Here is a 25774-nt window from a genome sequence, read left to right as displayed (position 1 = left end):
TGTTTTCCAGTAGCTCTGGTTATTTCTAAGCAGAGATAGCTCTTGTCTCTTCCAAACTGTACCATAAAGTTTAAACTTCTTACCCCATTTTTATGTCATGAATGTTGGTGCCAGCTACAGTTATTAATTTACTCCTTGCTTTCTTCTTTTATTATTGTCAGAGATTTTTACACAGCATTTTAACCCTATGCTATGGTAACATTTTTTTACCATAAAGAAGGAAACGTGCGTCAGCTACAGAAGATTTTTGCATTTTGTTTACATTTTTATATAATTCTGCAGAATTATATCACAGTGCAGGGTTTCCTGGCAATCAGCTAGCATATACAGTATGTGAAGGGCTGTTGCCCCTAGTTAAGTCTAAAAGGCAGCTTAAACACAGCACTCAACTTCTTCCTCTTGTGATGAATTGCGCTCACAGCACTCCTGTTCTGCCTCTCACTATGGATGTGCCTATCAGCACTCCTCTTCTGCCTCTTGCGTTGAATTGAGCCTAGCAGCACTCCCCTTCTGCTTCTCACTGTGGATGCACCCAGCAGCAAACCTTTTCTGCCTCTCACTATGGATGCATCCAGCAGCACTCCTCTTCTGTCTCTGCTATGAATGCATCTAGCAGCACTCCTCTTCTGTCTCTGGATATGGATGCATCCAGCAGCACTCTGCTTCGGCCTCTGGGTATGAATGCACCCAGCAACACTCCTCTTCTTCCTCTAGCTATGGATGCATCCAGCAGCACTCCTCCCCTGCCTCTCTCTATGGATGTGCCCATCAGCACTCCTCTTCTGCCTTTCACTATGAATGCGTCCAGCAGCGCTCCTCTTCTGACTGGCTATGGATGCGTCCAGCAGCGCTTATCTTCTTCCTCTAGCTATGAATGCATCCAGCAGCACTCCTCTTATTCCTCTCGCTCTGGATGCACCCAACAGCACTCCTCTTCTGCTTCTGGCTATGAATACGCGCAGCAGCACATATCTTCTGCCTCTGGCTATAGATGCATCCAGCAGCACTCCTCTTCTTCCTCTAGCTATGGATGCATCCAGCAGCAACCCTCTTGTTCCTCTAGCTATGGATTCATCCAGCAGCACTCCTCTTATTCCTCTTGCTATGGATGCACCCAGCAGCACTCCTCTTCTGCTTCTGGCTATGAATGCGCCCAGCAGCACTACTCTTCTTCCTCTAGCTATGGATGCGTCCAGCATCACTCCTTTTTTTCCTCTGGCTATGGATGAATCCAGCAGTACTCCTCTTCTGCTTCTCACTATGGATGCACCCAGCAGCACTCCTTTTCTGCTTCTCACTATGGATGCACCCAGCAGAACTCCTTTTCTGCTTCTCATGATGAATGGCACACAGCAGCTCTCCATTTCTTCCGCTTACAATGAATTGCAACCAGCAGCACTCCTCTTGTGCCTCTCGCTATGGATGTGTCCAGCAGCACTCCTCTTTTGCCTCTCCCAAAGGATGCGTCCAGCATCACTCCACTTCTTCCTCTCACAATGAATTGCAACCAGCAGCACTCCTTTTCTTCCTCTAACAATGAATTGTGCCCAGCAGCATTTCACTTTTGCCTTTTTAAAATATTGTTTAATGGGCAGAAAAAAAGGAAGGCCATCGGTAAAACTTATTTCAGTATTTAAATACACATTGGCAGACTGTCCATGCATTAGAGATGTTAAACATAATCACAAGGACCGTTATTCAGTTGTAGTTGGCAAAATTTGAGCAATGCTGGCATCTTTAGAGGATCTCTTGCACATCTCTCAGAGAGATGTTAGCATTTTCAGCAGATATATAGATTGTAAGCTTGCAAACAGGGCCCTCATACCTTTTGACTGTCTGTAAATACCCAGGTTGTTTTATAATTTTCTACTATTGTAAAGAGCAACAGAATATGGGCCTTATTCTGATTCACTCTGAGGCAAATTCCTTCTCAAATGGACAAAACCATGTGCACTGCAGGTGGGGCAGATATAACATGTGCAGATAGAATTAGATTTGGGTGGGGTTTTTCTTCAAAGTGAGATCTATATTGCAGTGTATAAATAAAGCAGTCAGTATTTTCCCTGCACAGAAACAAAATAACTCAACCAAGTCTAATTCTCTATGCACATGTTACATCTGCCCCACCTGCAGTGCACATGGTTTTGTCCATTTGAGAAGGAATTTGCCTCTGAGAGTGAATCAGAGTAAAGGTGCCCGTACACGGTCCGTTCATTGGATCCGTTCGGCACTTATATAGTACACATCACATCGCATTGCATGCAATGAACAGCTAGTACAAAAAGTAAATGCAGCACATACTTTTTGTACCGTACGATGAGATGCGCGGGAGCGCGCATCTCATAGTACAGAACGGATGGTCCGGGAACGGACCACTTATGGGCACCTTAAGGCTGTATGTGTGCGCTATATAAGAAACTGTTAATTGATAAATATAACTTTTTAACATCAGTCCCTTATGTTATTAACATTTATAATATGAGAAGGTCTGCTGAGGCCACAGAAGAGACAATCCCTTGTTTTTCTTTGGGAACTATGCAGGTCATACTGGGTTGTTGCCCCGCCATGTCAGAAGTGTTTATTAAATTTCCCATTTCCATATGAAAGAAAAGATGTACTGTCTGTAACCTGAATCCAAATCATTTTTGAGAAGTACACCTTCAGATACAGTATGTATGTGAAGCATGTGTTTGTGGCTTCATTGAAGCATGTGTTTGTGGCTTCATTGTTCCCATGTCAGTACTGTATTGTATGGGTCAGTAAGGGCAAGATGTTTGGAGACCATTGCTTTTGCTTATATCGATTGCTTTCTATTAGCTGTCATACCTCAAGGATAGGGCAAGCTGTATGTTCATGTATGTGCTGTTGTTGGTTTTGGGAAAGGGAATTGGCAAGAAATTAAAGTGTATATTAATTTTGTTTAAGCATTTCTAAGGTGACTAGTTACCAGCCCATCAAAATGAGCATACCCGAATGGAGTGCAAAACACTTGAATTCTCCCTATAGAGGAGAGGAGTTAATAGGGTTAGCTAACAAATTCAATATTTAACCAGGTCTGCTCTGACAAATCTTTGTCGGAGCAAATTGAGAGTTACTTGCACATGTCTGATCAGTGCCTCTAGTCAGGTAATTGTGATGGGTGTTCATGTATACACCTACAGTGCTGGCAAGACAAGTACATTCATACTTTATCCTGAAGCATTGATTCTTCTAAAATAACGTTTATTAGGAAACCTGTTTAATGCCAAAAATTCTTATTGGCTTTAAAATGCTGAATAGTATGATTTCAATATGGTCAGACGTGATGGAATATGTATCATTTACTTTGCTTGCATTGATGGTGAATGATGGTTGGTGTTTGGGGCACCTTTCAATCTGGATGTTTCTGTCATACGTGCCAGACCTGTGACTCCAGTTAGCAGACCTGTTGCCCTGCCTTTTCTATTGACCTTTCAATCCATGTGTTTCTGCAGTGTACTGTTCAGGTGAAGCTGGAGCTGGGACATCGCGCCCAGCTGAGGAAGAAACCCACTACTGACGGATTCACTCACGATTGGATGGTGTTTGTTCGTGGTCCTGAGCAGTGTGATATACAACATTTTGTAGAGAAAGTTGTGTTCAGGTTGCATGACAGCTTCCCTAGACCCAAGCGTGGTGAGTGACTGCAAACCCTTTCTTTTTTGCAAATATTGATATTCTTTATATATGTACTACACATACACACTGGGCGACTTTGAGCTGAAAATCGCTCAAAACAGCACGTTTGAGCGGCTTTTGGCTCAAAGCCGCCCAGTGTGTATGCCCCGGTGATGAGCGGTGAGCACTGCAGCGTGCTCCTGCATCATCGCCAGGAAAGCCGCTCATCTGCTGTCCATACACGCTGGGCATAGTCGCCCAGTGTGTTTGGATCTTTAGCTTATTAAAAACCGTTCCTAAAGCTAACTAATATTACCCAATTTCTACACACACATTGAGAAGATACACATGCCTTTTTCCATATTTCATTACATTTACCTGATTTAAAGGACCTTATTCAGGTCCATTCGCAGTGCAGCATGCGTTCGCACGGGGCCAATGTTTTTTTATTAGCGCATGCACATTTTTGCTTGCGGCCACACCAAACAGAATGTAGACGGGGTGTGGGGGGGTGGACCATTAGCATATGGGCGTTCTCATGCTAATGGGCCGATGGTGTGGGCGCGGCCAGCTGACATCACCGGATGTCAGCTGCCTGCCCTCTTCCCTCAGAATGTGCATGCAGACCTAAGGTTAGATCTGTGTGCATGTTCCACATCATTCGATGGTCGGCGACCAACCAATTATGTGGGTGTTCCCCCTCAGGAGGCTGCGAACGGATGTTTATGTAAAACATCCATTCGCAGCCAGGACCAACTTACGCACCTTGCGAATGGTGGGCCGGCATACCACCATTCGTGCGGTGAGATCTGGTTGACTCGCAAAGATGCAAATTCGCATCCGAGCAAATCAACCAGAATAACCCCCATACAGTTGGGAAGTGGCCCCTTTATTGCAAACGCAAAAGTCATAGCAGAATTCATCTGATAAAAAAAGTGCCATTGTTACCACCATCACCGCCCTCTTCCCTCAGGATGTGCATGCAGATGTAAGGTTGCTCTGAGCAATCTTAGATCTGCGTGCACATTCCACACCATTCAATGGTCGGCGACCATTGAATGGTGTGGGTGTTACTCCGCAGGCTGCGAATGGATGTTTATGTAAAACATCCATTCGCAGTCAGTGCGTGCGAACACACTTGGTGAATGGGTGGCCATTCGTAAGGCCAGGTTTTGTGGACTCGCAAGGCTACTAATTCGCAGCCTTATAAATCCAATCAGAATACCCACAAAGTGTGGAGATTTGGCTACTGTCCTGCCCGCAGCTCCCCATCATAATTGTAATACCACTTTTACACCACAACTGCTGGGTCGCACCCGGGCTTTTGGACTCCAAGCGACAGGAAACACTCCAGCCGGGACCCGCGTGATGCTGTCCGACATGCTGGGAAAGCTGCTGGGCTGCCCCCAGTCTCCATGCGCCCCAGCTTCGTTATGTGCGGTGAATGAATGCCGCACACAGGCATCCATTCACCTCCTCCCAGCCTCCGCTGCTGTCTGCATAGTACCCCAGACAGCAGCGTAGGCTGTATGCGGCCCCTGCCCAATCTCTGGACTGACCGCAGGACACTGCGGTCCAGAGGTATGGGCTCCCTTATTGGTGGAAGTAGGTCCCCTGGTCCGATGATTCTGGTTAACCATTGACAAAGCTGGTGATGCCCCGTGTCAGACCATGAACATTTGCAGGACCCGGGTTTATTTTTTGTCTTTGTTTTTTTTTTTAACCCAATTTACAGCAAGCCTCAGCCCGGAGTGGAGCGGCAAAAACCTGGGTTGAGTCTCTGGTGTTAAAGGGGTATAAGCTGGCTCTTATATCCTGGTCACCTTGGGCAGGTGGGGATCCATTGGTAGACCATACCTTACGTAGCACAGTCGGTGTAGTGGTTAGCATCATGAGTTCAAATTTTGATCAAGTGACTGTGTAGTGTTTGAATGTTCTTGTAATGTTTTCATTTTTCTTCTGGGTGCTCTGGTTTCCTCCCACAATCCCAAAACATACTGGTAGGCTTTACACAAACAGAGCACAAATACCACACCAGTAAATATATGTGATACACTCTACAGCATTATTTTTGTCCCCTCTCAAATTTGAGGTGAAATAGATGATTTGTTAAAGGTGCGCAATTAAACACACATGCCATTACAACTGTGTGAACAAAGTAAACCTCCCAAATATACTTAACCTTTGCAGTCCAATTTTTTTTGCAATTCAAACAGTCTGGTTTAAATGTTAAATTGTTATTTATTTATACATTTTTATTAAAAAATGGTCTACATTGAATGTTGAACAATGTTAATGTTCTTAATTTAAAGTGGCTCACCATTGGATCTGCTACTAGCGCTAGGGTTGTTGAACCTGACTTGACGTTGAACTTGAAAGGGTTAAAGCTGGGGTAGCCAACCCTAGTCCTCGAGAGCTGCCAACAGTGCATGTTTTGCAGGTCTCCTCACAGAATCACAAGTGAGCTAATTAGCTCCATCTGTGTATCTTTTAAAATGTGTCAGTGATTAATGAGTGCAGCTGTGCAGCAGCTAGGTTGTCTGGAAAATGTGAACTGTTGGTAGCTCTTGAGGGCTAGGGTTGGCTACCACTGGGTTAACCCCTTCCCGACATTTGACGTACATTTACGTCATGGTCGGGAAGCACTTCCCGACACATGGCGTAAATGTACGTCATGGATTTAAACTGTCACCGCGTCTATAGACGCGGTGACAGTTTCAACATGTCTGCTGTCCCTGACAGCAGACATGTCCGTGCATGCCCAGGGGGGGCTGCGATGCCGCCCCCCCGTCGGCGATCGCTGTGATTGGCTGTTCAGTGTGAACAGCCAATTACAGCGTTTTCCTGTGTCACCGGCGAATAACGTTCGCCGGTGACACGGGATCAGAGGTGATTGGTGCTGTAAAGTACAGCACCAATCACCGCGGGGTGTAAGGGTGACACTGGTGTCACCCCACCTCACCCCGCCCGCCCCCAAAGGCCGTGATTGGTCCGTCGGACCGACGGACCAATCACAGCCAAGGAGGGGGATTTAAACTAACGGTGACTGCACTGCAGACGCCATTCCGGTCTGGAATAGCGTGCAGTGCGGTCACCGTACCCCCCTGCCGCCATACTGACCAGAACCTTGCTCCATACTTGCTCCATACTTACCTGATCGCTGCTTCATCACTGCTTCCTGGATCCTGTTGCTACTTGTGCCTTCCTGTGAAATTGTGCTGCTGCAGTGTACTAGCTAGATAGAGAGATAGATAGAGAGATAGAGAGATAGAGAGAGAGAGATATAGAGAGATAGAGAGAGATAGAGAGAGATAGAGAGAGATAGAGAGAGAGATAGTGTCAGAGAGTGCTATATTTTGTGCTGCTGCAGTGTGATATAGTTATAGATAGAGAGAGAGAGATAGAGAGAGAGAGATAGATAGAGAGGCCTAATGACAGAGTGCTATATTTTGTGCTGCTGCAGTGTGATAGTTATAGAGAGATAGAGAGAGATAGAGAGAGAGAGATAGAGAGAGAGATAGTGTCAGAGAGTGCTATATTTTGTGCTGCTGCAGTGTGATATAGTTATAGATAGAGAGAGAGAGATAGAGAGAGAGAGATAGATAGAGGCCTAGTGACAGAGTGCTATATTTTGTGCTGCTGCAGTGTGATAGTTATAGAGAGATAGAGAGAGATAGAGAGAGAGAGATAGAGAGAGATAGTGACAGATTGTGCTATATATTTTTTATATAACTGACTGCTGCCCCCTCCTTTTGTGCTGATCAGTATAAATTAACTGATCAGCAACTTTTTGGGGGCGCAGGTTTTTTTTTATATATAGATATACCTGTCAGTGCTGCTGCTGCAGTGTCATAGAGTGATAGATAGTGAGAGATAGAGAGATAGAGAGAGATAGTGACAGAGAGTGATAGAGAGTGCTAAATTTTGTGTCTGCTGCCCCCGCCTTTTGTGCTGATCACTATATCTGAGGTGATCAGCAACTTTTTTGGGGGTACAGAGGTTTTTTTTTTTTTATATATACCTGTCAGTTGCACCAAAGGTTGTGCACCTGCTGCACCTCACTGGTAATCAGTGTCGCATCACTGATCACCTTTTTTTTTTGTGTGTGTGCTGTGGGGTCTTTTTTTAATTTTTTTTTTACACACACTGTGATTTTGTGGGTGTCCTGTGGCCGCTGTGCGCTGATCAGTGACGTACATCACTGATCATCTTTTTCGGCACAGGGTTGATCTATTTTATTTTTTTTTTGATCAAATTCCTGTTGCCTTTGAGCGCTGTTCAGTGACAGACGTTACTGACCAACATCTGTGCTCAATTTTTGACGCAGGACCTTTTTTTTTTTTTTTTTTTTAACCCCTTCAATTTTTTATTTTTAACCCCTTCATTTTTTTTTTTTTTTTTATTGGTATAAAGTATTTTTTTTTTTTCTGCACTACATACACACTACATATCCCCCGGGTTGAAATAAAGTTTGTACCCCCCCCCCCTACACTATACACGTGTTGAAACATTTCACTACCAGTAACACAAAAATAAAAATGGCATCCCAAATGTCCTCCCAAATGTCCTCCCAAATGTCATCACAGTCATCCAGAAGAATGTATTCAGCGGAGGAGGCATATGCCCTGCTTGCTTCTGACTCTGACACAGCCAGTGATGCAAGCGGGGAATTTGAAGGATTCGCCTTAAGCTCCTCTTCCTCCTCTGATGATGAGGGACCCCCTCAAAGACGCCCCCGTAGAGCAGCTGAGACCCCCCCCCCAACAATTGATCTCGTATGGACCCCACCACCAGACAATTTTGAGCCCCAGGTTCCTGAGTTTTTGGCCATGCCAGGAATCCAATTTGATTCCACAGGTCTCAGAGAAATTGACTTTTTCAAATTATTTTTCTCTGATGATTTTGTAAATTTAATGGTGGACCAAACTAATTTATATGCCCAGCAGTTTATTGCTCAAAACCCCACGTCATCATTTGCTAGGTGGACCCCTGTAGATGCAGTAGAGATGATGACGTTTTGGGGTCTGGTGTTTCATATGGGCATAGTAAAAAAGCCAGAAATTAGGCAATATTGGAGTACAGATGTTCTGTACAGTACTCCATTTTACCGTATGGCCATGACCCGGACTCGATTTGAGACAATTCTTAAATTTATACATTACACCGATAATGCACAGTGCCCACCCAGAGATGATCCCACCTTTGACCGGCTATTCAAAGTCAGGCCGGTCATTGATCATTTCAGTGCCAAATTTGAAGAGGTGTACATCCCTGAAAAATTTATTTGTATCGACGAGTCCCTTATACATTTTAAAGGAAGGGTTAAATTCCGCCAGTACCTTCCCAGTAAGAGGGCAAGGTATGGCATAAAAATGTATAAACTGTGTGAAAGCACCTCAGGGTACACCCACAGGTTTAGGGTTTATGAAGGGAAGGATTCAAGAATTGAACCGCCAGAATGCCCCCCCTCCCTCGTAGGTGTTAGTGGGAAAATTGTCTGGGATTTAGTGCACCCCTTCCTGGATAAAGGTTATCACCTCTATGTGGATAACTTTTACACCAGCATCCCCCTGTTTAAGGCCCTTGGTTCAAGAGGTACAGCAGCTTGCGGTACTGTGCGCAAGAACCAAAGAGGCCTCCCAAAAACGCACATTGCCCAAGTAATGAGAAGGGGTGAAAGCAGGGGAATATGCAACGAAAATATGTTGTTGGTCAAATATAAGGACAAGAGGGATGTCCTTATACTGACAACAATTCACGGAGACAGTACCACCTCCGTCCCTGTACGAGGTACCAGTACCCACACCTCAAAACCTAATTGTATCCTGGATTACAATAGGTACATGGGCGGAGTGGATCTTTCAGATCAGGTACTGAAGCCGTACAGTGCCCTGCGGAAAACAAAAATCTGGTACAAGAAGGTGGCCGTGTATATCATCCAGATGGCACTGTATAACGCTTACGTGCTATTCCGTTCTACCGGCCAGAGGGGGACATTTATGCACTTTCAAGAGGAAGTCATAAAGGGCCTAATATTTGGGAACCAGCAGGCAGAGGGCCCCAGTACTTCTAGTACTGGCCCCCGTATTGTACCAGGGCAGCATTTTCCTGATGAAATCCCCTCCACTGGAAAAAAGGGCAGGACACAAAAAAGGTGCAAAGTTTGCTATAAAAAGGGAATAAGAAAGCAAACTATTTTCCAGTGTGACACTTGCCCCGACAAACCCGGCCTATGTATAAAGGAGTGTTTTAAAATATACCACACATCTATGGAATATTAGGTTCATAATTTCACCGTGCTTCGGGGGTCTTGCTAATGCCACATAGCACCCACCATTCATTCCACCAGAATCTGAGCCGCAAAATCCAAAAATCACTCCTTCCCTTCTGAGTCCTGCCATGCACCCAACTGGTATTTTTTGGTCACATGTGAGGCATTGCCGTACTCGGGAGAAATTGGGGCACAGATTTTGGGGTGCTTTGTCTCCTTCATTCCTTGTGAAAATGAAAAATTTTGAGCCAGAACTGCATTTTTGTGTAAAAAAATTTAATTTTTCATGTTCACTGCCCACTTGTATCAAAATTGGTGAAACCCCTGGGGGTTTGAAATGTACACTATACCCCTAGATGAATTCCCTGAGGGGTGTAGTTTGCAAAATGGGGTCACTTGTGGGGGGGTTCCACTGTATTGGTGCTTTGGGGGTCTTGCTAATGCGACATAGCACCCACCATCATTCCACCAGAATTTGTGCTGCAAAATCCAAATATCACTCCTTCCCTTCTGAGTCCTGCCACTTTTTGGTCACACATGAGGCATTGCCGTACTCGGGAGAAATTGGGGCACAGATTTTGGGGTGCTTTGTCTCCTTCATTCCTTGTGAAAATGAAAAATTTTGAGCCAGAACTGCATTTTTGTGTAAAAAAATGTAATTTTTCATGTTCACTGCCCACTTGTATCAAAATTGGTGAAACCCCTGGGGGTTTGAAATGTACACTATACCCCTAGATGAATTCCCTGAGGGGTGTAGTTTGCAAAATGGGGTCACTTGTGGGGGGGGTTCCACTGTATTGGTGCTTTGGGGGTCTTGCTAATGCGACATAGCACCCACCATCATTCCACCAGAATTTGTGCTGCAAAATCCAAATATCACTCCTTCCCTTCTGAGTCCTGCCACTTTTTGGTCACACATGAGGCATTGCCGTACTCGGGAGTAATTGGGGCACAGATTTTGGGGTGCTTTGTCTCCTTCATTCCTTGTGAAAATGAAAAATTTTGAGCCAGAACTGCATTTTTGTGTAAAAAAATGTAATTTTTCATTTTCACTGCCCACTTGTATCAAAATTGGTGAAACCCCTGGGGGTTTGAAATGTACACTATACCCCTAGATGAATTCCCTGAGGGGTGTAGTTTGCAAAATGGGGTGACTTGTGGGGGGGTTCCACTGTATTGGTGCAACATAGCACCCACCATTCATTCCACCAGAATCTGTGCTGCAAAATCCAAAAATCACTCCTTCCCTTCTGAGTCCTGCCATGCACCCAACTGGTATTTTTTGGTCACATGTGAGGCATTGCCGTACTCGGGAGAAATTGGGGCACAGATTTTGGGGTGCTTTTTCTCCTTCATACCTTCTGAAAATGAAAAATTTTGAGCCAGAACTGCATTTTTGTGTAAAAAATGTAATTTTTCTTTTTCACTGCCCACTTGTATCAAAATTGGTGAAACCCCTGGGGGTTTTAAATGTACACTATACCCCTAGATGAATTCCCTGAGGGGTGTAGTTTGCAAAATGGGGTCACTTGTGGGGGGGTTCCACTGTATTGGTGCTTGGGGGGTCTTGCTAATGCGACATAGCACCCACCAAAATTCCACCAGAATCTGAGCAGCAAAATCCAAAAATCACTCCTTCCCTTTTGAGTCCTGCCATGCACCCAACTGGTATTTTTTGGTCACATGTGAGGCATTGCCGTACTCGGGAGAAATTGGGGCACAGATTTTGGGGTGCTTTTTCTCCTTCATACCTTCTGAAAATGAAAAATTTTGAGCCAGAACTGCATTTTTGTGTAAAAAATGTAATTTTTCTTTTTCACTGCCCACTTGTATCAAAATTGGTGAAACCCCTGGGGGTTTTAAATGTACACTATACCCCTAGATGAATTCCCTGAGGGGTGTAGTTTGCAAAATGGGGTCACTTGTGGGGGGGTTCCACTGTATTGGTGCTTGGGGGGTCTTGCTAATGCAACATAGCACCCACCAAAATTCCACCAGAATCTGAGCTGCAAAATCCAAAAATCACTCCTTCCCTTCTGAGTCCTGCCATGCACCCAACTGGTATTTTTTGGTCACATGTGAGGCATTGCCGTACTTGGGAGAAATTGGGGCACAGATTTTGGGGTGCTTTTTCTCCTTCATACCTTCTGAAAATGAAAAATTTTGAGCCAGAACTGCATTTTTGTGTAAAAAAATGTAATTTTTCATTTTCACTGCCCACTTGTATCAAAATTGGTGAAACCCCTGGGGGTTTGAAATGTACACTATACCCCTAGATGAATTCCCTGAGGGGTGTACTTTGCAAAATGGGGTGACTTGTGGGGGGGTTCCACTGTATTGGTGCAACATAGCACCCACCATTCATTCCACCAAAATCTGTGCTGCAAAATCCAAAAATCACTCCTTCCGTTCTGAGTCCTGCCATGCACCCAACTGGTATTTTTTGGTCACATGTGAGGCATTGCCGTACTCGGGAGAAATTGGGGCACAGATTTTGGGGTGCTTTTTCTCCTTCATACCTTCTGAAAATGAAAAATTTTGAGCCAGAACTGCATTTTTGTGTAAAAAAATGTAATTTTTCATTTTCACTGCCCACTTGTATCAAAATTGGTGAAACCCCTGGGGGTTTGAAATGTACACTATACCCCTAGATGAATTCCCTGAGGGGTGTAGTTTTCAAAATGGGGTGACTTGTGGGGGGGTTCCACTGTATTGGTGCTTGGGGGGTCTTGCTAATGCGACATAGCACCCACCAAAATTCCACCAGAATCTGAGCTGCAAAATCCAAAAATCACTCCTTCCGTTCTGAGTCCTGCCATGCACCCAACTGGTATTTTTTGGTCACATGTGAGGCATTGCCGTACTCGGGAGAAATTGGGGCACAGATTTTGGGGTGCTTTTTCTCCTTCATACCTTCTGAAAATGAAAAATTTCGAGCCAGAACTGCATTTTTGTGTAAAAAATGTAATTTTTCATTTTCACTGCCCACTTGTATCAAAATTGGTGAAACCCCTGGGGGTTTGAAATGTACACTATACCCCTAGATGAATTCCCTGAGGGGTGTAGTTTGCAAAATGGGGTGACTTGTGGGGGGGTTCCACTGTATTGGTGCTTGGGGGGTCTTGCTAATGCGACATAGCACCCACCAAAATTCCACCAGAATCTGAGCCGCAAAATCCAAAAATCACTCCTTCCGTTCTGAGTCCTGCCATGCACCCAACTGGTATTTTTTGGTCACATGTGAGGCATTTCCGTACTCGGGAGAAATTGGGGCACATATTTTGGGGTGCTTTTTCTCCTTCATACCTTCTGAAAATGAAAAATTTTGAGCCAGAACTGCATTTTTGTGTAAAAAAATGTAATTTTTCATTTTCACTGCCCACTTGTATCAAAATTGGTGAAACCCCTGGGGGTTTGAAATGTACACTATACCCCTAGATGAATTCCCTGAGGGGTGTACTTTGCAAAATGGGGTGACTTGTGGGGGGGTTCCACTGTATTGGTGCAACATAGCACCCACCATTCATTCCACCAGAATCTGTGCTGCAAAATCCAAAAATCACTCCTTCCCTTCTGAGTCCTGCCATGCACCCAACTGGTATTTTTTGGTCACATGTGAGGCATTGCCGTACTCGGGAGAAATTGGGGCACAGATTTTGGGGTGCTTTTTCTCCTTCATACCTTCTGAAAATGAAAAATTTTGAGCCAGAACTGCATTTTTGTGTAAAAAAAATAATTTTTCATTTTCACTGCCCAGTTGTACCACAATTGGTGAAACCCCTGGGGGTTTGAAATGTACACTATACCCCTAGATGAATTCCCTGAGGGGTGTAGTTTGCAAAATGGGGTCACTTGTGGGGGGGTTCCTAACTTTTAGCATCTTATGGTGCCTTGAAACCTACATGGTGCCTAAAAAATAATCTCATAAAAAGGAGGCTCCAAAATCAAGTAGGTGCTCCTTCTATTATGAAGCCTGTGGTTTGGTCACCGTGCACACTAGGGCCACATATAGGATATTTATGAAAACAAAAGAATTGGGGGAATCAATTTTTAGTCACATTTCTCTAGTAAAATGTACTGTGTTCCTTATAAAAATGTATTAAAATTGCAAATCTGCAAAAAGAAATAAATTTTGAAATTTCACCTACACTTTGTTTTAATTCCTGTGAAACACCTAAAGGGTTAACAAACTTCCAAAATGCTGTTTTGAATACTGTGAGGGGTGCAGTTTTTGAAATGGCATCATTTATGGGGGTGTCTCACATACAAGTCCCTCAAAGTCACATCAGAACTGAACTGGTCCCTAAAAAAATCAGTGTTTGAAATTTTCTTGAAAATTTGAGAATTTGCTATTCATATTGTAAGCCTCCTAGTGTCCCAAAAAATTAAAAGGAAGTTGAAATAATGATGTCAACATAAAGTAGACATATGGTCTATGTTAGTTATTCACTATTTTGAGTGGTAAGATTATTTGTCTCACAAGCAGAAAATTTAACATTTTGCAAATCGCTAAATTTTCCATTTTTTCACGATATTTTGGTATTTTTCACAAAAAAACACAGACTGTATCGACCCAAATTTACCACTAATTTGAAGTACAATGTGTCACGAAAAAACAATCTCAAAACCACTGGGATAAGTAAAAGCAAAAAAAAGTTATCCCCACTTAAGTGAGACATGTCAGATTTGAAAAAAAGGGCTCTGTCAGGAACGCAAAAACTGGCTCTGTCAGGAAGGGGTTAAAGGATACAATTTAACAATAAAGAGAGTTGACGCAACAATGAGTGCTCTTGAAGTAACAATGTGCAGAGGTGGTAAATAAAAGTTTATATACTGTATCACCATAAATATCCTAGCATGTCCCTTGAAAGGATCTTTTGATGTCCGCGTAGTATTGCTGCTATTTGGACCCATATCCTGTGGCGGCCCGACTACCTGGCTACAGTTTCCTAGTGTTTACCCCTTTATGGACCAGAGGTTCGATCTTAGGACTCGATGCCATTAACATCTGCTGCTGTGTTGCCTGGGATGGTTTTTTATGGCTTTTCTCTGCTTCTCCCATTTTATAATATGACATCTGTCATGTATTATGGGAGATGATTTTTTAGGTCTGACCTGTGTAACCATCTGCATTTGGACACCAAAGGACAATGTCTAAAGGACATTCCAGAGTTGTGATTACTTCAAGAGCCCTCTCAAATTCGCTCAATATGGGCCAGGGAGTGCACGCTAAATATATAAGGCTTTTTATGAGGTGCTACCCACTACTTAATATGTACATCACAATAAAACAAGACTGTAAGGGGGGTATTCAATGCCGCAGCGAGCGGCCGGCGAGGGGGTTAAACAGCGAGGATTGCTGGAAACCAGCGATCCTCGCTGTTTAACCCCCGCGCCGGCCGCTCGCTCTATTCAACGTTCTGGGGAAATCCTCGCCGTCACAGGACGGCGAGAATTCCCCAAAACAGCGAGACCCGCGGCTGCTGCAGAAAACTCACAGTTTTTAGCCGCGGGTCTCACTGCTTCTGGAGCCGCATCCGCCAATTCCCCCTCGCTCAAAAAACGGAGTGAGGGGGAATTGGCGGATGCGGAGGCTGTGTTGAATGCTGTCAGGGTGAGTGGTGACAGTGAGCAGGAAGCCATGCTCGCTGTCACCACTCGCAAACAGCATTGAATACCTCCTCTCGACTGTTTACCAGGGTGCACTGAGACTCATACTATTTTTATTACAAGTTTATCACTTTATTAGTATGCATTCAGATAGCTCATTGTTTGTTTTGTAAAAAAGGTGAAACGTAAAATAAAGAATAGTGAAAAAATAATAGATAAAAGTTAAAAGTGTAATTATAAAATATCTGAATGCATACTAATAAAGTGTTAAACTTTGAACAAAAATGGTCTGTATGTAATGTGCTGTATTTTTCATGGGTGTGAAACACTCAGAAAAAATGTCTCAGTATCAAATAGAATTAATACTGGTAAAATGTATAGGGCAGATTTTACAGTCATTACAGTTCAGTTTGTAAAGATATCCATGCTAGAGTATATAGACCATTAAATCAAATGAATGTACTAATTAAGTTACATCTGCTCAAGCAAGGGTATCCTTATCACATGGACTGCAATTGCAGAGTTTGGGAAACTGGGTTAGATGTACTATAGCAGCATTTATCTTTACCGAGGCGAAGCTGAAAGCCATATTACAGCTTACCCAGCGAAGTGGGGTAATGAAAAGTCCCGTCTCCAATGATGCAATCCCCATCAAAGTGTATACCTCATAAGCCTAGTGCTGATGATCTATGTCTCAGTGACAGAACAGTCAGTGCTGCTGACCATCATACATTGCCCCTGCTATCAGCATACTATCTTAAAGATGGCAGTGCAAATAATGAGAAGAGCGATGCCAGGGAGCCTGCTTCTTCTCCTTCATACATGAAGGAGAAGTGATATCAGCGCTGATATCACTTCTCTACCACATCAATGCTTCTAAAGGTGTCCATACACTACTGCGAAGTCTTGCAGCAGTGTATGGCCATCCAATCCCCTTTAAAGCCACCCGCGCGGCAGGATTACATGCGATTTTTTTGCATGTGCTGTATCGCATGCGGCCCCATTCCACACCGGCAGGATGGGGTCAGAGTCAGAGGTCGTATGTGCAGGCAGGTCCGACCTCTGACTTCTATCCAATATGCACGAGACCACACATCGGATCCGATGGGATGCCAGACATGCAATTTTGGTCGATTTAACCAGATGTCTCAGCCCTATTTACCCCTCTGATATTAGGGGCTTCTCACTCCATACTAGCTCACCACAACTCTTTTCTTACTCCTACCATGAAGGTATTCTTTACACACATGTGAAGTTGCAACATATTAAATCAAATTCAAACTAGTTACTTTTCCTCCTGACCCTATATCTAAATTTTCAAAGAGAACACCAATATTGTGTCACCATATGCTGAAGATCCTGCCCATAACATTAATTACATTTTTAGAATTGCTTTGATTTAAATGAAAGTTACTCAACTTTAAAATGACACCGAATTCAGCAAGGAGTCTATGAAAAGTGAGTAAGACAGTACTTCCCCTAAATATAACATTTAGGGCTAGATTTATGAAAGCATTGTTTGGATTATTTTCTTCTCATCCTTATGAAAAGTTATACGTAGATTGTCACAAATTCTGCCTTATTCGGGTATTGATTTGCAAACGGCCTCCCACTATTGGACAACTACACATCCCACCATGCCTTGCCATAGTTTGCTTTTTGGCGATACTAAGACTGTTGTAGGGCATGATGGGATGTGTGGTTCTACAACAGCTGGGCTTTATTGCCCACCCCTGGTTAACCATTTTGTGACACAGTGCTGTTGTCTATTTGTTATATCACATGCATTAATAAATAAAATGATGCAGCTAAATATAGTGACATCACTTTTGCCTTTTGTGACCACGTTGCTGCAAACTGTTTATTATTTTCCTTAGAATTCTTTCCATTTAAAATACACATTTGTCAGAACTACTCTGTATATCTAGGAAGAGGATTCACTGATAAAACCATTGATATTGAGATATTTATTAGAATGATTTTTTTATGTTTATTTGCCTGTAATGGATTAATTAATGCCTGTAATGGATTTCCTTGTGGTTAAACCTGAATATCTGGCGTAGAATAAAAGGTTTATGTATGTAGATATAGTAGAGAAAAGTAGGATGTGTTCCAAATATATTGTTTGGTACAGTTTACTCCTCTGATCTTAAGAGCACACATCAGCAGCAGAATTTGGGGATTTTAACTAAGTAAAAGAATGGTACAAAGATGTTGCCCCTCCTTCAGTGTTCACCTTGTTTCCTGTAATCATTACTGGCATAAAGCTTACTAACCACACTAGCATGCTAATCACTCAGCTTGGCCTACCTCTATTGTACAGTACATTTGTACTTTGTCCCTTAGACCCCCTTTTTTATTTTGTTATTGTACTACTGCTGATTGAGATTTAGCAGTGTAGTATATACTTTGTGTAAACCCAATTTTAACTTGAAGCTTCTCGTTGTGGAAATTGCAGACATGCAACACCTTTTTGTGCCTTTTCTCTTGCAGTATGCAAGGAACCCCCATACAAAGTTGAAGAAACTGGATACGCTGGCTTCATATTACCTATTGAAGTCTACTTTAAAAATAAGGTATGTTCAGATTTTGGTTACATTTTGGAGTATCAGTATGCACTTTGCAGCAACATACAAATATGTCCTTCCTTCTGATATTTTGTACAGGAAGAACCTAAGAAAGTTTGTTTCACATACGACTTGTTTCTGAACCTGGAGGGGAATCCACCAGTAAACCATTTACGCTGTGAGAAGCTGACCTTCAATAATCCCACCAAGGAGTTTCGCAGGAAATTGCTCAAAGCAGGAGGGGTGAGCACATGTTGGTTAGAACTATAATTTAGCAGAAGATTCACATCCAGTTTACTACTTCACATCCAGGCACAGAGATAACAAGGCTATATAATGCACCAATACCTAATAGTAAGGAGCTAGTCCATGCCAGAGGGATGTTCTACTGAACCTAGTAAAGATGGCTCACTCATGTTTAGTATCCATATAACAGTAGACTTTGAAGTTAGATTTGTACTAAAGCTTCTAGTTTCAAGGACTTGTAATGTAATATATTTAAAACAATGGACATATATCTGTCTCCCCACTCAGATCTTCAGAGTGGGACTGTTGCTGCATTTTGTAGTTTTAGGTTTGCAGTCATCAGACATGCAAATATTATAGGCACAAAATTATCTAAATTGGTTATCAAAATACACACATACATATGTAAAATATATGTTCTAGACATGCACCTTTTATCTTTCATACATATGTGACCCCTTGTACACTGATTTTTTTTATTTATTTCAGGTGATGGTAATGCCAGAGGGAGCAGAGACTGTATCACGACCAAGCCCCGACTACCCCATGTTACCCACAATCCCCCTCTCTGCTTTCTCAGACCCCAAAAAGGCTAAACAGTCATCACATGGGTCAAAGGTTTGTATTCTACCACATTAAGTTTAAAGTATCTTCTCCCACTATCTCAATAAATCTAAAAAATAGTTTCTTCTATAATGTATATAGTGACATCACCGCCTTTTTACAGGATGGCAACAAGGACAGCAGCAAAACCTCAAAACCCCACAAAGTGACAAAGGAACATAGAGAACGGTTAAGGAAAGATTCAGAAAGTAAAAGCAAAGAAAGTGAAGTAAACAAGCCAGCTAAGGAGCCCACTTCCTCACGAAAACCAGTTGAGAACAAACCACCCAAGGATGAGAAGCCACCTATTAAAGTAGCTTTCAAGGAGCAAAAATTAGCCCTCAAAGAGCCCAAACCAGAGAATATGTCTCCAAAAGGGGGTCCATCTGACAGCAAACCCTCCAGTAAGAGGCCACCGCACACAGACTCTCCCAAATCTAGTAGCAAAAAGCCGAAAAAAGGCAGCTCCAAAGGACTTGTAGTTTCTGGAACTTCCCCTCGTGCTCCTCCTAATGCCAATACCACTATCACTACCACCTCCTCTTACACAGACAAAAAACCAGTGAAGGAAAAACCGGGAAATAAAGTAGATAGACCTAAACCAGATACTGATGTAAAAAAAGCAATAGAGGCCGAGGATTCAAATTCTGATGATGAGGCATCTTCAAAGTCAGAGGTAATGCTTTCTAACGTACCCTCATTGTCCACTTCCTTCCTCATGAGTACAATTTTTTTTAAATTTGCTTTCTAAAAACAAACTTGATGGTAATATGAGTGATTGTCTCAACCACATATCTATGCCAGATGAGATGAGGATTTTCATGCTCTGCTCCATATGCCCGCACATTGTCCACATATGTTCATAATGATGAAATGTCAAAAGTGTAATGCAGATATGTTGAAATGATTGCTGTTCAATCAGCATTGCACCATTACAGCTTGTTCCTCCTTATTCTTGTATCCTTTGTTTTATCATCTTTCATTGCTGTTTCTAGTCTGTTCCGTCAAGTCCATCAAATAGCAGCTCCAGTTCCGACTCCAGCTCCGAGTCAGACTTTGAGCCTTCGCAAAACCACAGTCAAGGTATACACACAGTGCCTTAATTATAATAAAACGTATCAGAATGTTCATTGCTGTATATTAGAGGAAATCTTAGTTAAAATAAATAATTAATTGTATTAATGATATGACTTCATAGGCATAACTAGATATAAGGATTTCTGTGCCATAAAGATTGGTTTGTTGAAGAATTTTCATTACACTTACCAGGTCCTTTGCGGTCCATGGTGGAGGATCTCCAGTCAGAAGAATCAGATGACGACAGCTCTTGTGGAGATGAGGCAGCACTGAAGAATAAGACCGCAGGACGGGATTCTAGGTGAGTGGTATTAATATGGAGGGAGCACCCTGATAATATATTTACTATTTATCAAGAAGTTTGCAGATATGAAGAATCACTGGCAAAAGGTCCCTTACCAAACGTTAAGTTTTTTTAATTTGCAGCATTTATGAACATTCTGCTTTTCCTCTGCTAACTTTCCTGTATTTTAAATGATATACAACTTTATTTACAGGTGTGCTTACTTTACATTCTCAAAGAGAAGACCAACTTCTCCTTTCAATGTTGCTTTGTGTGTATACGTGTGGTTTAGTGGGGTAAAAATAATGGCAGCATGATAGTACTGGAAAATGTTAGATACAAAAGAAGGGTGGTTGGTGGGTGTTGGTGAAGTGGGTAGCCAGTGCTGTATGTCTTATATGTACAGCTGTTCTCCAGTTGTAGAGGATTTATGGGGGTGAAGTCTGTCAGCTTGCTAGTGTTTAAGATAGCAAGTGATATAGAAGTGGCAAAGGTCTGTGTTCTATGCTTTCATACCTTTTATCTTTCAAATTACCATTGTGTACACACATAGTGACTATCCAAGTTGTGTCTGTATTTTATTATCAGAATAGTTTATCTAACTCTAGATATCCTGCAGGCTCACTTTACTGAGTAAGAACTGATGATATGCCCCACTGACTTGGGTAGTGCATCTGTTTACAGTGGACCTTTTTGAGGTTTCACCTTCTGTGCTGCCTGTGTTCTAAGAACACATGCTCCTTGTGCTGGTCATAAACTAGTCCGATTTATCCACTTTTCACCTGATTCCGACAGATCGGGCCAAGAAATTGGGTGAAAAGTGGCCAGATTGGATGTGTTTGACATCCCAATTCGATGCTTGGTCCTGTGCACATCGGATCTGAGTCAGAGGTCGGACCTGCTGCACGTCCGACCTCTGACTCAGACCCCCTCCCGGCAGCGGGGATCTGGGTGGCATGCGATGTATCGCATGTAATCCTGCCTCCCGGGAAGGTCCAGGGTGGCTTAAGGTGGTATTGGCTGGTCAACTTCAAAGATAGTTAGATACCTGAGCATTTAAGCAGATATATAATGCACAAGGCACTTTTGTAAGACGCATTATCCTAAATGTTGCAGAGCCCCATTCATACCTTGGCTTTTTTTTTTTTGTAGTAGTAAAATCTAGCAACATTCAGTCTACCAGAAGTATAACTGGGGAGCCGTTACATCCCAAAATGTACAGCTTGGAGGAAAGAGCAGCAACATTGTGACAATATAGAGAGGGAGTTCCTGGAGCTAAGAGAAGCATTGTCCTGTGAATCAGTACCTAGAGAAGCCAGATCTGATCTTGTGTGGGAGAGACTGCACATTTCATGAAGACGCCCTATATTTATGAAGATCTATATATGAGGATAGGGCATGATTTAGAGATGCACGATAATCCAAGGGCTTACATACATCTCTGATGTCTGTGGCACTGCACAAATGCAGTATGAATACTGTGAGATAACAATGCCCCTTTTGATGGGTGGCAAGGCCAGTGTCTGCATCCTCTGCCTCATAAGCAGGCAGACGGCATGCATTCTGAGTGAGCTTACTCAGATGGCCATGCTGGCATCAGATCTGAGATGCTGGCAGAAGGCTTTTTTTTGTTTGTTAGGCTTTAGCATCTACAATTACTATATATGTAATATTCAGGATTTGCATCGCAAATCAAGAATAATTTAATGTGACAGCATTTTTTTAGATATGTATACAGTATATGGAAGAACTTCTGTCATAGGTTTATTGAGGCATCAAATGCATCAAGTGAGTGATTCTTTATACTGCGTGAATCTTTGGTTCCCCTAATTGCCTATGGATTTCAGAGGTCCCCAACTTCACTCTGTGATGCACATTAAATTCTCATAAAGAAATAGGACATAGAGTTCAATCAGTGGTTTGCAACATTAGTCCCATATGTGATCTTAGTATGTTTTCCACAATGATTATAGGATATAGGTGAGTTTATTGAAGGTCTTAAGGTGCCCATACACGGTACAATAATTGTTTGCGCTATGGACTAGATCGCATTGCATGCAATGCAATCTAGTTCACAAAGTGTGTGCAGCACATATTTTTTGAGCTGTGTGATTGGGATGTGCATGGGAGCGCGCCTCGCACACAATAAATGCACCATGTATGGAGGGAGTTGGGAGTTGCTTTATAGCGTTTTCTTTGAGTTTGTCTGCTTCAATTTAGCTTCAATTTAGCACTATCGATTGTACCTTGCCAATCATCTCAAACAGAAGCATCATTCATGAAGAATACCTATCATATGCCAGTAGTGACCACTAGATGTCATAGTGAACAAATATAGAAAGGAAATGTATCTAATAGGGAAACACTAGCACATTAACAAAGTCAAACTCACTCTTTTTTTTCCATCCATGCAACAGATACATGCATGAATAGTTATAAATAAAAATAAAAAAACAGTTTCATGGATCAAGAGTTTAAGTTGCTTTCTTAATTGTCTTCTTCGGATTATTCCATTGCAGACCCAGATAAGTAATACATGATTACATTCTGTTCATTAAAAACAGTATTTCTAAGTATATAAAATGTATCTATATATCTCTATATATCTTTGAAGTATACATACAGGTTGAGTATCCCTTATCCAAAATGCTCGGGACCAGAAGAATTTTGGATAACGGATTATTCCGTATTTCAGAATATTTTTATATTTCAGTGACATATCTTGAGGTATGTTGCATTTATGTTGTATAAACACATGAAATACACACACATTTATTTTATTTGTGCATAAAACATGGTTTAAAAACATGAAACAAAGTTTGTGTACTATCTCAGGCACTGACTTTGAATGCCAAGCAATCATTTTCTTGCACATATTTAGTGCCAGTTACATATCATGGCCTCAGTAGTGCTGGTACAGATGTCCCCCCAATTTTTTTTTTCACTTTCTGTAATGTATGGTTTTCGGAATAATCTGGATAAGGGATACTCAACCTGTACTATATAGACACCAACAGTAGCTGGTGCATCCCCTTGAGAGCTTATATTGACTTGCTGATCATATTTACTGTTTATTCTGTCGTTACAGGATGAGCCTGAGTGACAGCGACAGTGACAGTAGTGACGACTCGTGCGCTCCCAGCCGTGGCACCACCCCTATACAGAAGATGCCTCCAGCTAATAACAAGGTATAATAGACACCTAATGCCGAGCATTATGTGCACACTGCTGATGAATGATTTCTCAGCTGAAACTCAAGGTTGTGATTACAAATGAAAACAATCAGAAATGAACAGCTTTGTAAGGTTCAATATTTTCTGCATTGTACTGTAGTTGTAAATTGCCATAAGTGGCAGAGTCTGTTTCCATTATGGATCACACCAGAATTTGTTGGGCAGGTAACTGGATAGTCGGTGAAGTTGACATTTTTTGCAACCTGCGCATGCGTCCCACAGAATCTCTGCTGGGGTGCTTAATCCAGGCAAAGATATTCTATGTATTTGGCATCTTATGGGAGTGATGCTTTCTGACTTTAGACTCTTAATTGCGTACATTGGTAACCATACTCCGACAGAGATTCTGCACCTAGCATGGTTCTTGTGCAAGAACATATGGAGCTTCCGATGGTTGCAGCTGCTCGGAATGACCCTCCCAGACCTTCTGCATTCAGACGCACAGAGAAAAACCTGATACCAATATTGGCATAAGGTCACAGACATGACTATGGCAAAAGCCGCTAATGCAGTTGTAGCATCATCGGGCTCTGACCCATAGGCCAGCACAAGCTGCTACTGACTGAAGATAATCATTTTTGGCCAAATAGGCCAATTGAGTTAAATTGTAAACCTTTTCCATGTATGGGGCCAGATTTATAACCAGGTTTTATAGGAATAGAAGGCAATGCGATTATTCTGATGCAATGCTATAATATAATATAATGCTATAATATACATTCATTCCTAGCAGAGGCTTTTTTAGTAGATACAGTGTATAAAGGGTAGGACCGGGATGAGCCATAATAGACCTGAGAGTACGGCTAATTTACAGTGCTGCCATATTTGCTCATATCTTCCAAAGTTATTTGTGTTTGGCTGAGGTGTTTCCCGGCAGCCAAATATGGACTTTTGATAGAACATTTGATAGAACTCTATGGCCATACAGGGCTGAGTTCTTTTGCTGGTGTATTTATTCGTTCAGCCAAATTAGGCTGTTTGTAAATTTGCCGGGCACCGCACCCATTCAATCTTCGTAGATTTCCCCCACATTGTACAGATATATAAAGATGACTATTTCTACTGTAAAAGCAGCTATGAAGTACAGATAAGCTTATCCAGTCATTTCATTTACTGGAATAGACAATTACTGCTGAAAGACGAATTCTTCGACTAATTTATCATACATTACAGGTCCATTTCTACCAGCTGCGGAAACTTAAGCTGGGTACACATCTATGCAATTATTAGGCCAATCAATGGATCTCTATCAATTGTGTTGTCAATTGCATATGTGTGTATGCAAGAGCTTCAAATGCTCCTGCAATGGTGGGATCAGGGGATCATGATTTCTTTAGTCTTGCATAAAAACCGTGATGTCCGACCATCCGATTTAAGAAAGCATACACTTATCTAAAAATAGCTCTATTTGTACAACGTGAGAACCGATCTAATAATTGGTCAGAGTGTTGGTCAGGTCTGCAGTGCCATTTTCAAAGTGTATATCCCTCATAGACTAAAACAGTGAAAACAGTGAAGCGTTTAATAAAACTAAGTTGTAAATTATCTTATGGGTTTTATCTCATTGTTCACATTGAATTTGTTTAAACAGTATGTAAAGGAACAGTTATTCTAAAAGCATAGTGCCTTCATGAAAATGGCAACCAATAGTATTCTCAAATCTATGTAAACGTTTCATGAACCTGGCAATTATCTGGGTGTTCAGTTACCCAGATATTTACATCTTTACTTCAGGCATGGGTCATAGTGCCGACCGAATGAAGGTCGACATGGGCTTAGATCGACATGTCATTAGGTCGACAGTCAAAAGGTCGACTTGTGGTTTTTCACTTTATTTGACCTGAATGTCGACCCAGTCATCATGGATAGCGTATCGGTGCATGCTTTCGGCACACTATTTTATTCTCCCAACACGCCCTAGTGGGTGGTAGGGCATGAAATACCGGCTGTTGGCCTTCAGTGGTCGACCCGATGCATGTCGACCTTAGTGCTAGCGACCTAATGACCGTAAACCCTTTACTTCAGCGTAATGCAGTCATCAAAATTGCTGTTTGTCTAGTGCAGCTGATGGCTATAGTATGACCAGTGTATTTTCAACCACAAACCTCCTAGTTCACCCAGTAGTATGGTTACATGGGGTTGAGGAATTTATATTATAATATGAAATCCAAACATCCAGAGGTGTAGCAACCTCCAATATCCAGAGTGGACCACCACGCCAGTGTAAATGCTATATAAATTGTATAAA

General features: G+C 42.3%; 1 protein-coding gene across 2 annotated transcripts in view; it reads left to right on the top strand.

The window, feature by feature from the left end:
- The window catches only part of MLLT1 (MLLT1 super elongation complex subunit), a 40630-nt gene that overhangs the window by 6346 nt on the left and 8510 nt on the right, over positions 1-25774 (top strand). For both annotated transcript variants that reach the window (XM_083179185.1, XM_083179184.1), the window contains exons 2-9: positions 3474-3654; positions 18011-18093; positions 18184-18327; positions 18820-18948; positions 19058-19609; positions 19929-20016; positions 20203-20311; positions 23382-23481. In XM_083179185.1, the coding sequence (XP_083035311.1) occupies positions 3558-3654; positions 18011-18093; positions 18184-18327; positions 18820-18948; positions 19058-19609; positions 19929-20016; positions 20203-20311; positions 23382-23481 (1302 nt within the window). In that variant the 5' untranslated portion in view covers positions 3474-3557. The remainder of the gene's footprint in view (positions 1-3473; positions 3655-18010; positions 18094-18183; positions 18328-18819; positions 18949-19057; positions 19610-19928; positions 20017-20202; positions 20312-23381; positions 23482-25774) is intronic.

The sequence above is a fragment of the Crinia signifera genome, chromosome 1 (genome assembly GCF_055691185.1).
Source record: "Crinia signifera chromosome 1, ASM5569118v1, whole genome shotgun sequence".
In the NCBI taxonomy this organism is placed as follows: domain Eukaryota; kingdom Metazoa; phylum Chordata; class Amphibia; order Anura; family Myobatrachidae; genus Crinia; species Crinia signifera.
This window is presented reverse-complemented; position numbering and strand designations above follow the sequence as displayed.